General features: G+C 38.3%; 2 protein-coding genes across 2 annotated transcripts in view; one reads left to right on the forward strand and one right to left on the reverse strand.

Moving 5' to 3' along the window:
- Window positions 1–694: 694 nt before the first annotated feature.
- The window catches only part of LOC141338114 (complement factor H-like), a 39,622-nt gene continuing 25,049 nt past the window's right edge, over window positions 695–15,267 (reverse strand). The window contains 5 exon segments of the mRNA XM_073843675.1: window positions 695–1,225; window positions 1,355–1,549; window positions 4,560–4,751; window positions 6,783–6,950; window positions 9,177–9,383. Coding sequence (XP_073699776.1) covers window positions 1,035–1,225; window positions 1,355–1,549; window positions 4,560–4,751; window positions 6,783–6,950; window positions 9,177–9,383 — 953 coding nt within the window. The 3' untranslated portion in view covers window positions 695–1,034.
- Window positions 10,180–13,547, forward strand: LOC141338894 (uncharacterized). The gene is made up of 4 exons (XM_073844509.1): window positions 10,180–10,317; window positions 10,809–11,006; window positions 11,092–11,188; window positions 12,601–13,547. Exons 1-4 carry the CDS (start codon window positions 10,312–10,314, stop codon window positions 13,545–13,547), a joined length of 1,248 nt encoding a protein of 415 aa, XP_073700610.1. The 5' UTR covers window positions 10,180–10,311.

The following is a 15,267-nucleotide window of genomic DNA, read 5'->3' on the forward strand; positions in this document are numbered from 1 at the left end:
GTTAAAGCTCTTTAAGAAGCTGTGGTCATCATATCATCATTATAATGGCACCCCCATAGTCCAAATTATGTATATGATGTGGATTTTTTAAATAACATAAATATTTCATGGGTTTTCTAAATATTTCAGTACAAGAGACATCATTCATGTTACATTAAGCCATATTTCACGAGTTCGCCCTTACATTTAATCTGCTTGAGCATGTAGAAAGAATATTTTGGCATGCTGTCCTGGGGGAGGGCTCCGTGCCCGGAATACAGGCCGAACCCAGAGAACCCCCCCCCCCCCCCCCCCCCTAGTACGAGTCTACTATGTACAAGTCAGTGGTGTTTGGCTCAAGGTCTGCATTTAAAGTCACACCAGAGGAGTTCAGCTAAGATTACGATTTGACTTTTTGCAGACCAGTCAAGTTTTTCCACACTGACTGAATCAATCATTTCTATTTGAACCTTGCTTTATGCACAGAGGCGTCATGTTAGAAAAGAGTCCTGTCAAAAATGTTGCTATTAAATTAGATGCACACAATTCTCTAGAATATCATTATATGCTTAAACATTAATTTGTACTGATGGAAATTACTAAAGTAGTTAGTGTTCATTAGAAGGGGGTGTCCCAATACTTTTGGCAATATAGTGTATGTGTAAATAAAATGGGAGGAAATAACTGAAACTAAAAAGAAACCAAACTCACTGAAAAAGTTTGAATGCCAAGCTTTATTCTGAAGCAGTGATTACACAATGTCATTGCCATAACATGTAACAAGCGTGTGTGTGTGTGTGTGTGTGTGTGTGTGTGTGAAGCAAAAGTTGTTGTGAAATGCTGTTTATTGTAAATTTTTTGCACCAAAACAGGTAAAACATGACACATGACGCGTGCAGTTTACAAAGCATAAACTGTATAATCAGTCTTCACTGATTCACCTACCAAATATTTAGTATTTAAAGGCTGATTCATTTTCTTTATTAAACACAAATCAATGCAAAGATTGATGCTCCACTTGTTTTTGATACTTTAGTAATGATTTATTCCCAGGGTCACTCACAATTAGGCAAAGTAATGTCTCCATCATTACACTTTTGTTTTAGGTCAACACCTACTGACAATTTGCCCCTCTGACAACTAAAGGAGATGTGTTCATTATGTACTGCGAACATCTTTTGCTGTTCACGCCAGTGCAACTGTATACCTCTTCTATACATTATCTCCTCCGTCACTGTACAGGGCTCTGAAATAAACCCAATATGTCACTATCAGTGTCACAATGTACATTCATTAACTAATCATTACAACCTACAACTTAAACTACAAGATTACATCATGATATATACATATGGTGAAGTGTGTTCATACTTACTCAAACACTTAATTTGTCCACTCCATTCGCCTTGATCACAGGTCATGTAATTGGAGAAAGGGCTACGAGTATCCAATACGTATTTATCAAAACACTTGTATTCAACCCACTCCCCTGTGTTGTATTCCTTTTTTCCCAAGGCTGTTGTATCTGAATTGTTTACACGTGGTGGTTTCCCACATTTCCCTGAGTTCCCTAAAAAACAAAACATGATATATATCTAACACATATTGCTAATAAGAGAATAAGGTCATTCAGTATATAATATGATACACACATATTACTTAACGTAATATGTTATAATAAAACTATATACAAATTAAATATAACCCCTTACACTCTGCGGCTATTTGGGGGATTTCCGCCTGCATTTGGCCTACCTAAATTCAAATGGTTCCCCTATACACATACAATGGAGGAAATTTAAAAAAATGGTTTCATTGTATAGAAAACCATTTAAACTACATAATATCAGTGTAATTATTTATAAATAACATTATATAGGTTTCAAAAACTACAATAAAAACAAAAAAATCATAGGCGCTTTTTGATTTTTTTTTTCAAAAGTGTTTTTTTGAAAGTCTGTAACTCAGGATTTAGGTGTCTCAGTTCTTTGCAAATTGTTTTGTTTGATTCCACTAGGTCTCAGGATATACCAGAAAAAAGATTTTTTCATATAACAGTTTCTAATTGAAAGTTATTGAATTATAACCAAAGGGAGTCACATTACCCCTTTTACCCCTATTTCCCCACTTTTTTCCCCCTAAAAGTATACTTCTGTTTCTTAGCAAAAACAGGTTTTATAAAGCATATTACCCCTTAGAATACTATTTTACTATGTACCATAGCACTTTTCATGATTATTGACTGAATTATGTTTCATTTTTATGTTTGCCTGTGTATTTACTGAAACACCTACTGTACTTTATTGTCAATATTCAATATACACTCAATACATAGCTTAGCAGATTGTTTTGGTGTCCTTTACGTTTCAAAGTAATTATAGGAATAAAACAAACCTGAATAGAAGCGCTGTAATACTTATAGACGCGCTTATGAGCCGCGGATCCTCTGCTCTCCATGGAAACGGCCCGTTATTTATTCATTTAGCGTCTATTTTGGATAATGGCGACCGCTATATTCCTCTGAGACATTATATCTACACTCAAAGAGTCCAAAAACTACATATCCCACAATTCCCCGAACCGTCGAAGCATCTTGTGTGACCCGGAACCTCTCCATGACACTTCTTCTTCTACGCGCTGGATATGCGTCTGTGTCATCGTTCACAGCTTTGTTCAGCACAGCGGGCGGACGGAGAGTGTAATCGGATCTACTGAGACGCTCTGAGTGCGGCCGCAGACACACACGCAGCTGCTTGAGCGGCTCAGAGCGCACACACATAAGAGCGCAAGTGGATGGAAAAGCGCGTCTGGCAAAACAACGGATTTCTCAGCAATGAAGCAACGCAGAAACGTGAGAATGGTCTCGTTTGAAAGAAGAGATCCTAATCTAAAAGATAAAATGGCTTTTTGTTTAGTTTGTGGCTATTTGCGGCTAACTGAAGCAGTAGAATATGGAGGAAAGTTATAGAATATGTCATTTTACTCTTGAGGTAATATTCTGACATCGCGATTCGATTGAAGATTATTTGATCTCTGTTTGTCACACAATAAAATGATTTATATGGTCAGAATCTTGAGAAAGAGAGCTTTCTTGTGATATATGACTTGTCTGTTTTGAGAAAAATATAAGAAATACACATTCTTTGTAATAATTCTTCATAATCGTTAGGCGGAAATTTGTGTTTGGAACAACATAAATTCTAAGCATAAATTTTACTACTTTATGAATCATAAAACTAGAAGTTATGGTATTCCTAGTAAAGAGGAGACTCTAAGCTTTCAAATGAGATCATTTATGGGCTGATACTATATGAGGAAGGTCATGTAAATGAAGCAGCAACATTTTGAAACAATTTTGAAACACTTTTTATTATATTCTGACATCGCGATTCAATTGAAGATTATTCGATCTGTGTTTGTCACACAATAAAATGATTTATATGGTCAGATTCTTGAGAATGAGAGCTTTCTTGTGATATATGACTTGTTTGTTTTGAGAAAAATATAAGAAAAACACATTCTTTGTAAGAATTCTTCACAATCGTTAGGCGGAAATTTGTGTGTGGAACAACATAAATTCTAAGCATAATTTTACTACTTTATGAATCATAAAACTAGAAGTTATGGTATTCCTCGTAAAGAGGAGACTCTAAGCTTTCAAATGAGACCATATTTGGGCTGATACTATATGAGGAAGGTCGTGTAAATGAAGCATCAACATTTTGAAACACCTTTTGGTGAGTTTAAGAGGATAACTACTAGAAAATGTAAGTTGTTTATAAGGTAAACTTGTAATCGTGATGTTGCTAGTTTGTTCTGGTTGGTTGCTAGGTAATAGCTTCTTGGCAAACCTTATAATCTACTTTAATATAAGCAATAAACTGCTATTAAAACTCAACGAACGCCAAGTTCAGACTGCACGATTTTCAAAGTAGTCGCGTCACAGTTTCAGACCGCATGGCTATCTGGGGTAGCATTCCGTCGTTGCTGTGTTCACACTACAAGATGGATCGACGACAGGGGGTTTCACACTGCATGACTTTACAATAGGAAGAATCACCGACAATTTTGTCCCGGTCCGCAAACTGCGTCTCACAACCAAACACATGTGAGAAGTCACATGGAACAACGCAAGGTCATGCATGCAAGACCGGAGTTCTCACGTAAGTCTGGGATTATTATTAAAAATGGTAGCACTCAAGAAGCTTGCCATACAAATTGCATGTGCACTCATTTGCAGTGAAAAGAAGAAAAAGAAAAGAAGCCCTTTTCTGAACCGAAGCCATGCTAACTCCTCCCCCAACTTTCAGCTGGCCTGGATGTTGCTCTCTCATTGGCTGTAGGTAATCGCCGATGTTATTTCCAGTCAGAACACAGTTCACACAGCATGATTTTGAATCACAGATTCTCTCAGATCGCGTCTTTGGTTCACACTGTGTGATTGTCACTTGCGTGAATGAGCACCGATTTGCCTGTGATTTAGGGCATTTGTCGGCGATTTCTCAAAACCTGTCTGCAAGTCAAAATCAGGGCTAAAATCGTGCAGTCTGAACTCAGCATAAGTAAACCTGTGACCATACCTATGCATTTGGGGAATGGGGCGGTCCATGTTCCATCTGACTTGCAGGTGATTTCTCTTGCTCCTTTTAATCTCATCCCTTCTCCAGTGCATGAAAAAGTTAGCTTGTGTCCAGGTTTGACAGGCTCCCTAATATCAGGGAGTCCCTCAAATGTTAAGCCTTCTGTTGTGCTCCACTGTAGAGAACATGTCTCTAGAGAAAGCAGACAACTGGTCACAAATTTATCTACTCAGAAGCATTTATAATTTATGTGATTCAGTATTTGGAAGTACAGTAACTGTGTCCCTAACTTCTAATGTGGTATTGTCAAGATCATGGACCTGTTTTGCCTTGTTTTGCCCCCATCTCTGTTCCTGTTTTTCCTTATTTGGTCATGGTCCTGTCCTTATTTAGTTTGATTATCATTCTCTACACCTGCGTTCTTTAAAATAGCATTTGTATTTAAGTCTGTTTGTTTTTCCCCGGTCGGGTCTACTGTGGGTTTTTGTGGACCTACTCCTGTGATTATCTGATTAAAGATTATTTGTTATTTTCATGTCTCCATCATGTGACAGAAGACCCAACCTACCACAGTTACCTCCGTGTCTATCTTCCTATTTGTTTTTTACTTAGCAATGCTCGTCTGTGGGATTTTATGCGCTGTAACTCCACAAGGAATGTCTTTAGATCTAAGTGACGGATTATGGCTTGGGCTCTTTTTACTCAGGACAATCTGCTGAAAATAATGCATAATGATTACCTGGTCTCATGACAAAAAAACGTACCTGGGGGTACTTTTTTGCAAGACGCGAAATACGTACTAGTAAGTACATATCACTGCAGTTTCCAAAAACAATTAACACTAGAGTCAGTAAAACTTACCTTTTATTCATACAAAGTATGATTTGCAGAGTTAAAAGCGTAAGAGATAAAGCATAATTTTCGCACAACTACATAAAGAATAGTATAGTATGACAAAAACAGTTTTAATATGCTAGGAGATTTGAAAACTGATGCTTTTGAATGTTAGCATGGCATATACAGCTTCATATCTATGGGTTTTCACAGATGGTAGGTTTGTTCGGTAGCTCAGGCAGTACGGAATTGTACTTGACAGGTGAAGAGCTCCGTTCGAATCCCATGTAACTATGGTTCGACAAAAGAGTTCAAATCTACACACATAGAAAGTTTCAAATGGCATCAACAATTGTGTTTTTATATCGGATTTGTATTTGTTAACACTATCGGGTAGGTGTAGGGTTGGGTTTGGTGTAGGACATATTTCCAACACGATCAAGCATTAACTTGATCGATAGCAACAGTCCCCGGATATTTGAGCTCTAAACTGGCACAATACATACCTGAAGCAATGTAATAAAAACACAGCAATAAATACCTATATCAACGTAATAAATATGTCCCAGGGTTCACGTATTGAACTTGTGTTTTAGCGTCACACAGTGGACATTTCTTTTTGTAACTGCAAAAAAAAAAAAAAAAAAACTACAAAATGTGCAGTAAGATAGTGAAAACATAGTAAACGCATGCGCGGAAGCAATCTGTTGCGTGTATATGTCATTAATTGTTTACACAGTGCAGAGAGATTGTGGGTACGACAGCTACTCAAAATAGTAATTGCTTGTGCTTATCCTGATTGTTGCTACCGATTAAAAATTAAAGATTACGTTTGCTTGCACAAACTCATCTGGGAGTGTTGACTTTTCACCTTTTCAACTTTTAAGTCTGATCGTCTGAAGTTATGGTTGTTTGCTCTTCATCACGCGTCGGCTGTTGTGAACACGCTCTAAACAGTTATAAAATAAATACTGTTCAGTTTTTTGCACAAATTGATTGTTTGATGTGTTAAGACCTCAATGTATCGTCACAAGCCGCAGTGTTTAAGTTGGTCTTGTCTGTGTATGTTTTTTTGACTCTCAAAGCTGTGGGTTCCATTGACTGCCATTAAATGACTGACAGACTGCAGCGGTTAGAGTTAAAAATCTTTGTTTGTGTTCTACTGAAGAAACAAAATCACCTACATCTTGGATGCCCTGGGGGTAAGCAGATAAACATCAAGTGAACTTCCCTTTAAGACTTAACTCTAATTATTGGAAATAATCAGATTATTGGTGCACATAAATAAATAAATGTAGCCAATGATAAATGTAGTAACTGACTGAATAAAATGTAACAACTAATAGAATTGAATTTAAAAAGATATCAATACTCCACAGCAGAACATACTAATACAGAGCTGTTTAGGTATCCATCCGTCTTGTGTACATGTGGCCTCTTCTGCCATTTTATGATATCCACGCTCACAACTGTAAGATTGTTTTTCTCCCAATTTAATTTTCCCCCGGAGGGATGAGTCAGACACATGCTGGTCACGTGGATATTCACATGTAGGCTCTGAAACAAGATTCACATGCTTTTAATAACATGCAATAAATTCAACACCAAATCCAGAAGTGTTTCTCTATCATCTAAACTTGACATGACAATGATTTGCTTTTCCCCTCTGGCTTGATCTTTTTCACTTCAAATGTGGTTTACTCCATCTCACAGGTTACTTGTGTACAAGACAAGAATTAAGCAGAACTAAAGGTAAAGCATTACAAATTTGTGATTTAAATGATTTGATTTGATTTGGTATTTTTTAATATCCTAAAAAAGAAAACAAATTTCTCGACAAGCCAAATGATAAAACAATGTAGTTTTTAGCTTTTGTTGTTGCCTAATAATAATGTTTAGCTGTCACAGACTTTGAATGTGAGTGCTATTAAAAAAAAAAAATCTTAAAATTTTTATTAGAAAGACAGAAGGTTTGATGAGAAGCGGAAGTGCAGCGTGATGTCATCGAAAACGTTGATTCATATTGGCGAAGTGAGAGACTAAACGTTTTGAATGCTCATATCTTGTAAACGTGAATTTTGTTGTTGTTTTGGAGCACACTAGCTTATAGATAACTTTAAAGGTGCCATAGAATGCATTGATACAATATTTATATTGTTCTTTGATATCTACAAAGAAGGTATATGGCATAGTAAAGGGCAAAAAAAAATCTCCAGAAACAGTTTTACAAGTCCATTTACAACCCTAGGATTTGCCCCTAGAGTGAAATGGTCTGTTTATTTGGAAGGTTCGTGAATATTAATGATGAGCTCTGCTCTGATTGGCTGTTTCACAGAGCTGCTCAACAGCTTCAACCAGCTCGCCTTCAACACCATCTCAACAGCTCGCACATGGAGGAAAATATATATTTAATTACGGAGCTCTAGCCGCTTTTAATATGTGGGTCGTTGAAACTGCCGTTTTGAATGCTCAATCATTTTACTCTCACTATTGTGATCGCATGTGCTCTGTGTAACATTATACTGCAGCGACAGTACTTACCACATAAGTTTAGATACTTGTTAGTGATGCTCAGGATCTGTAAATCATTTGCCATCATCAGTGCAGTCATCTCTCCGTTTATGCGGTAAGTGAAATCATATGTACTGCAATGTAATAGGCTACCGCTAGCATTAAGTTAACCATGTCCCTTTAGTGGCTCGCCTTATTTTACTGATGTACTGACGTTACTGATGATTGGGATATGCAAATGTTGGGGGCGTAACTATTAATGATTGCGACTATTGTGTAATAGCCTGTTATGTTGGAATTTACCTATTTTTCAGTGGTCTTTTGCAAACACCAGAATTATATAAGAAGGAGGAAATGGTGTTTGAGACTCACGGTATGTCATGTCCATGTACTGAACTGTTATTATTTAACTATGCCAAGGTAAATACATTTTTCCATTCTATGGCACCTTTAAGGCTAACATATTCATAGTAAAAGATAAAAAAAACTTTTATTTTGATTTAATGGGGACTTTAACAACATTAACTACTATTATGTCTTATTCCTATGGGCTGAATTTTAAACTAAAATCAATTTAATGAAATCTTGTGTCTTATGGGAGGGAGTATAAATAGCACAGTGGCACAAAAATACTAAATTGTTTTTAATTCTAGAAAGCATCTTATAAGAGCAAAAAGTTGTATAGTAAGGATGAGCCATCAGTGTTTTTGCTGGTTTTCCAGATTTGTATTGTATTCCTGTATTATATTTATTTTTTATTTTGTTTCTGCATTCCCATAGTTCATTTTTAGACTGCTGACACCAAGCAAATGTGGCATTAATAAATATCAGTATTAGCCAAATGTCTTTTTTATGCTGCTTAACCATAGAACATACTATTAATGCAATACTCATTATTAATATGCTTCAAAAATGACATTCTGTTGAAGCATTTTTTTAGTTTCTAAACAGTTGCTGGTTCACATTGGAAGATGAAAAACAAACTTATTTTTAGTTGTTTGTGCCTATAATATATTTTTCTATAATATAATATGTAATATAATTAAATGAGGAAATCTGAGAAAATCTAACTGATGTTTACTCATGCAAAACCCGCTGACACACTAGTTCATAACTTTGTGGTTGCTGTGTTGTTTTTTAAGGTTGTTTCCTGGCCCAAATCAAGAGACACTTACGACCCGATGAGTTTTGTCCCAATTTGCGCATATAATTTAATGAGTAAAAGTGATGGTTGAGATAATAATGTACTGACAAATAATTCTGTGATTTTACCTTCTGTGTGTTTACCTTCACATGTAGGGAATGGGCTGCTCCATTCTCCATTGGACTGGCAGGTGATTTCTCTCTGTCCTTCTAAAATCAGTCCTTGTCCATTGCATGAAAATGTTAAATTATATCCAGGTTTGACTGTAAACTCAAAATCAGGGAATCGCTTCATTTTGATGTTGTTCTCTTTTGTGTTTAGATTACATGTTTTTTCTAGAGAGAGATGAAATACTGGTCATCGCAGTGTCCTACACGTGGACTTATGTGTCCATTCATAAGAAACTGTAATTTTCTTAATATACTAGGTAATTAGTAAGTACTAATAATACTAAGTATTACAATTTTATAGGTGAAAATCACACACACACGCACACACACACACGCACGCACGCACGCACGCACGCGCACACACACACACACACACACACACACACACACACACACACACACACACACACACAGATTTTACATGATAAACATTTCAATATTTGAAAAAGAAAAAGAAAAACATTTAAAGCAAATATATTATTCCAGTATTGCTTCATACCTTCACATTTGGGATATGGATAATCCCATTTTCCATTTGACAGGCATTCAATTGTTCGTTGTCCATGCATCTTCAGGTTCACATCTGTGCAGCGAAAAACTAAAATGTGTCCAGGTTTATAAGGTGGAGCAGTACTTGGATGTCCAAATAAAATCTCAACATTGATGATTTGTTCCCCCTCACAGGTAACTTCTGCAGATGAAGAAATAAAATTCAATCATTATTAAAACAAAGCGGTAACGCTTTAGATTACGGCCCGCAAAGAACTACGTAAGTAAACTGAATTTACGGTGTAAGTTTCTGTAATTATAATGTACCTATATATAACGAACATGTAGGTATAAGGGGAGAATATGTTAAATTTGGGTAATAGGCCTTTATCACAGTCCGCGTGTCCTCACTTCCGCTGCTGAATAGTAGCGTAAACTGATTTCCGCTCTGCAGTAGCAATGGATGCGCGAAGGTTTACCACATCTCTTCGAGATCTTCCTCACATTGTCGACGTGTGTAAGATTGTTGAAAATCTTTCTCAAACGAAGACATCCAGACTTGAGAAGGGATATAAATTCTTCTACGAGAACTTTATATTTAACTATGAAGGTAAGTTTACATTTAACGTTATTTTAATTGCTAACATTAGCTGATTGGCTAAAGTTAAACCATGAGGTGAAATTGTTGAAAAATGTATAAAACGTGCAAAAAAATAAATAAATTACAGGTATACAGGATATATTTCTTTTTTGCTGTAATACTGTGTTGTTTTGCAATGCTGTTATTGTTACTTATAATAGTGTCTGAGGTGGTAGATAGCGAGGTGATTGTCAGGGCACGGTGTTACCGGTCCATGAAGAAAAACGATGAGCCACACTCTCTGCAGGTTTACCCATTCAGGAAAAATTGTAGCCAGCTCCAGTTCGAGGAGACTAATCTGTGTTCATTGTTGCTACGATTGTAGCTTGTTAGACTGCGGTTGCAGTTTTTTAAAGTTTATAATTTAAAAAAATCTTGTTAGACTGCCGTTTCAGTCAGTTATGTTTTTGTAAACGTAAATTGTAGATAGTAACGTACAGACTGTGGTTTTATTTATTTAGATTTCATTTAAAGCTGAAGAGAATCCTCCTGTGATCACCAGTTTCTACTGTTCCTGTGTGGCTGGGAAAGACCTATGCAACCATATGGTTGGCCTGTTGTTTCAGAGTGCACATTACAGCATGATGAAACTTAAAGCGGTGCCACCTTCCATATCCAGCACAAGCTCTCTGCAGACTTGGCACAGGCCCCGGACTCAAGTATAGTAAATGGTTATTGTTTTTTGTCTTTTATATTGCATTTTATAAACATGATATAATTGGAATTAACTTTTTTATTTTGAAGGGAATCCATCCTGAACCAGTTGGCAGTTTACGTGTGAGGAAGCCGAAAACTTCTGGCAGAAGTGGTGTAAAGTCCACTCTTTATAGGGCCTACACAGGTGATTACGTTTATATTATTTCATATGTACTCAAAAGATATACCTAATACACACACACATACATTTGCTTCCTCTCTCTCTCTCTCTCTCTCTCTCTCTCTCTCTCACACACACTCTCTCTCTCTCTCACACACACACACACACACACACACACACACACACACACACACACACACACACTCTCTCTCTCTCACTCTCTCTCACTCACACACACTCACTCACCCTCTCTCACTCACTCACTCACACACACACACACACACACACACACACACACACACTCACACTCACACACACACACACACACACACACACACACACACACACACACACTGGTTTACATGTTTTATGGGGACATTCCATAGGCGTAATGGTTTTTATACTGTACAAACCGTATTTTCTATCGCCCTAACCCTACCCTACACCTAAACCTAGCCCTCACAGGAGATTGTGCAAACTTTTACTTCCTCAAAAAAACTCATTGTGCATGATTTATAAGCCTGTTTCCTCATGGGGACCTGAGAAATGTCCCCACAAGGTCAAAATTTACTGGTATTCCTATCCTTGTGGGGACATTTGGTCCCCACAACGTGATGAATACCAGGTACACACACACACACACACACACACACACACACACACACACACACACACACACACACACACACACACACACACACTCACACACACACACACACACACACACACACACACACACACACACACACACACACACACACACACACACACACACACACACACTCACTCACTCACCACTCTCTCTCTCTCACACACACACACACACACACACACACACACACTCACTCACTCACTCACCCTCTCTCACTCACACACACACACACACACACACACACACACACACACACACACACACACACACACACACACACACACACACACACACACTAACTCACCCTCTCTCACACACACTCACTCACCCTCTCTCACTCACACACACACACACACACACACACACACACACACACACACACACACTCACTCACCCTCTCTCTCTCACACACACACACACACACACACACACACACACACACACACACACACACACACACACACACTCACTCACTCACTCACTCACTCACTCACCCTCTCTCACTCACACACACACACACACACACACACACACACACACACACACACACACACACACACACACACACACTAACTCACCCTCTCTCACACACACACTCACTCACCCTCTCTCACTCACACACACACACACACACACACACACACACACACACACACACACACACACTCACTCACTCACTCACTCACCCTCTCTCTCACACACACACACACACACACACACACACACACACCACTCTCACTCACTTGTGGTATTTGTGCCTTTAATACTTTTTTTTTTTTTTTAGGTCCTATTCCAAACAATTTGGTTCTCTCTTCTGTGGAATCTTTAATGAGTGTCAGACCCCAGCCACTGATCTGCAAGGTTCTGCATGGCTTGTCAGAAATTAATCTGGTGGAGTCAATGTTCGGGCTAGTGCCCAAAGGTTCTTTGTTGTCTTATCAGTGCCCTTCCGTGTCATCGAGGGATATTGTCAAGCATGCTGAAGCCCCGACCTTTCCTACACTTCCTTTGGATGGGTACAAATTAGAAGGGAGATTTAAATTTGTCCCTAATTACCACGAGATGTGGTTTCTAGAAAGCTTGGCAGTAACACAAGAGCTCAGCACAATAATTGAGGCAGACACGCGGGATCAGTCACAGTCTCCTCTATGGAATCAAATGCGTCTACCTCGAATTACATCAAGTAGATTCCGTGAGGTGTGTCATGTGAGGGGAGAAACATCCAGCCAGGCGCTAGCTTTCCGAATAATTAAAGGGGTTCGGCAGACTTCTGCAATGAAGCGGGGATTGGAACTGGAGCCTGAAGTCCTACTTCAGTACTCTGACATGATGAATGTCAATGTTTCACAGTGTGGGTTTGTTGTGCATCCTGATGCTCCACACCTTGGCACAAGCCCTGATGGCAGAGTTTATGACCCATCTGAAAACCCTCCCTTTGGACTTGCGGAGGTGAAATGCCCTGATGTTGGTGATATTTCTCAGGCAACACACATCAGATTTCTTAATGGTCAAGCAAAGCTTAAGGAAAGCCACAAATACTACTGGCAGGTACAGGGACAGCTGGCAGTAACGGGTCTGAGCTGGTGTGATTTTATAACAAACACCAAAACTGATGTCACCATTGAGCGCATCTGGAGGGATGATAGATTTATTGATTTGATGAAGGACAAACTTGATTTGTTCTTCTTTAATACCTACATGGATGTGTATCTTGCCTCAAAGAGCTGTTAAGCTAGTTGTGATGGTGATTTGTAAATAATTATGTAATTAATTTCTTTAAAATATTATCTGTATATAAAGAAAAGTTGACAGCATTTATTCTTTTGTAACTAAAAATTTTGTAATTTTGTATAGTTTAAAAAGATATAGTAACATTGTAAATATTGTACAAATGAAGGAGACAGGTTAACAATTAACTTTTTATTAGTATCGGAAAAATGCAATTAATATCATCTGTACATGTGTCAAATCTGGTTTTAAACAATGCAACTAATTTTTTTTTTTTTTTTCATGTATTCTGTTTGGTTAGCCTGTTTTAAACACACAACATAAATAAATTTTGCAACATCAAATACAAGTTTTTACAAGTTTGTGTATTTTTGTACAGTTTAAGCTATAAACTGGAAACAACTTCATAAACTATATACAAATGTGTCTTTAATAAACTATAAACAAAAGTTCATTCTTGGAAGAAAATATTACATCATGAAAATGTTTAATTGTGGGTGAGTTATGTGTTTTGTGTACAAAACGGTTACAAAACAACATCATCTTTGGTATCAAGGGGGCCTTGATAATTAGCCATTAGACAACAGTTTGCCCAGATCTGGTTCACTGTGCCTGTGAGGGTGAGAGGAATGGTTGAGTCCCAGATGTGATTTTCTTTAATTCGTCGAATGACTCTCTCTACCACAATCCGAAGACGGGCTATTGCTTGTGTGCGTTTTGTATCCTCTTTTGAGAATTGGGCTGCTCGTTTGAAAGGAGGAATGACAAGTCTGGCTCCCACACTCTCAAGCAGTCTCTCTATGGTAAAGCCTTTATCTGCCATGCAAACGTCTCCAGGCTCCAGCAGGTCCAAAAGTCCTGACTGCTTTGTTATCTCTCTGTCAGAGATGGATCCGGTGAAAAGCTGAGAAACAAAGGTAATGACCCCACATGGAGCAACTCCAATCAAGCCTTTGAAGGTGGGGTAGTTTTTGTAATGGGAAAACATCTCTGACTGCAGTGTCAGTGCTGTGGGGTTTTCACACCTGATCTCAGTACAGTCTAAAATTACACGGACATCTGAGCAGTACTTCAGAAATTTTGCTGGCATGGTTACCCTGACTTGTTCTTTTGTCATCCATATAGGCAACGATCCCAAAATCAGGTACAGAAAATTTGCCCATGTTATGATGACTCTGCTGACAGTTGTTGTACTCACATTAAAGATATCTGCCAAGACCTTCTCTCGTAGACCTGCAGACACGCGACAGCAATAAAGAAAAAACTCATCAATGAGCTGGAGTTTCCTGTTGGGGCTTGATCCAGGTACAGACTCAAGTCCCTGTCTCTGTGCCTTTGACCAGTAAACAAGGTTTGATGCCGATGGTTCAATGGATTCCCAGAAGATCCTGAAAACTCTCTCTGAAGCAAAGCGTGTATAAAATCGGAAATCGTCATCTGAGAGACAAAATCGATCTATGTGTATGTGAGTGACAGAAAGAGCTTGGACCTTAGCCTCCAAGTCTCTTATTCTCTCAGCTGCAGCATCCAAAACACCAGCAGAAGGGGCCGTTGAGTAGTCGTGTTCCACCAGTGAAGCGGGTCCCTGACAGACTGCAGGCTGTTCATCGCCGATATCAGACGATCGACTGTCATTTTCTCGCGTTATCCTATCCAATACATTTGGACGTTTTTGGTGAACACTACCCCAGTTGTTCCATTCGAACTTCGATGGTATAACTCC

This window comes from Garra rufa, chromosome 7, assembly GCF_049309525.1.
Source record: "Garra rufa chromosome 7, GarRuf1.0, whole genome shotgun sequence".
In the NCBI taxonomy this organism is placed as follows: domain Eukaryota; kingdom Metazoa; phylum Chordata; class Actinopteri; order Cypriniformes; family Cyprinidae; genus Garra; species Garra rufa.

Bases quoted from the DNA above. Each gene is read 5' to 3' on its own strand.
- LOC141338894 (XM_073844509.1), top strand. The intron at 11,007-11,091 runs GTATAGTAAATG...TTTATTTTGAAG, and splicing joins GGCACAGGCCCCGGACTCAA to GGAATCCATCCTGAACCAGT. The intron at 11,189-12,600 runs GTGATTACGTTT...TTTTTTTTTTAG, and splicing joins TCTTTATAGGGCCTACACAG to GTCCTATTCCAAACAATTTG.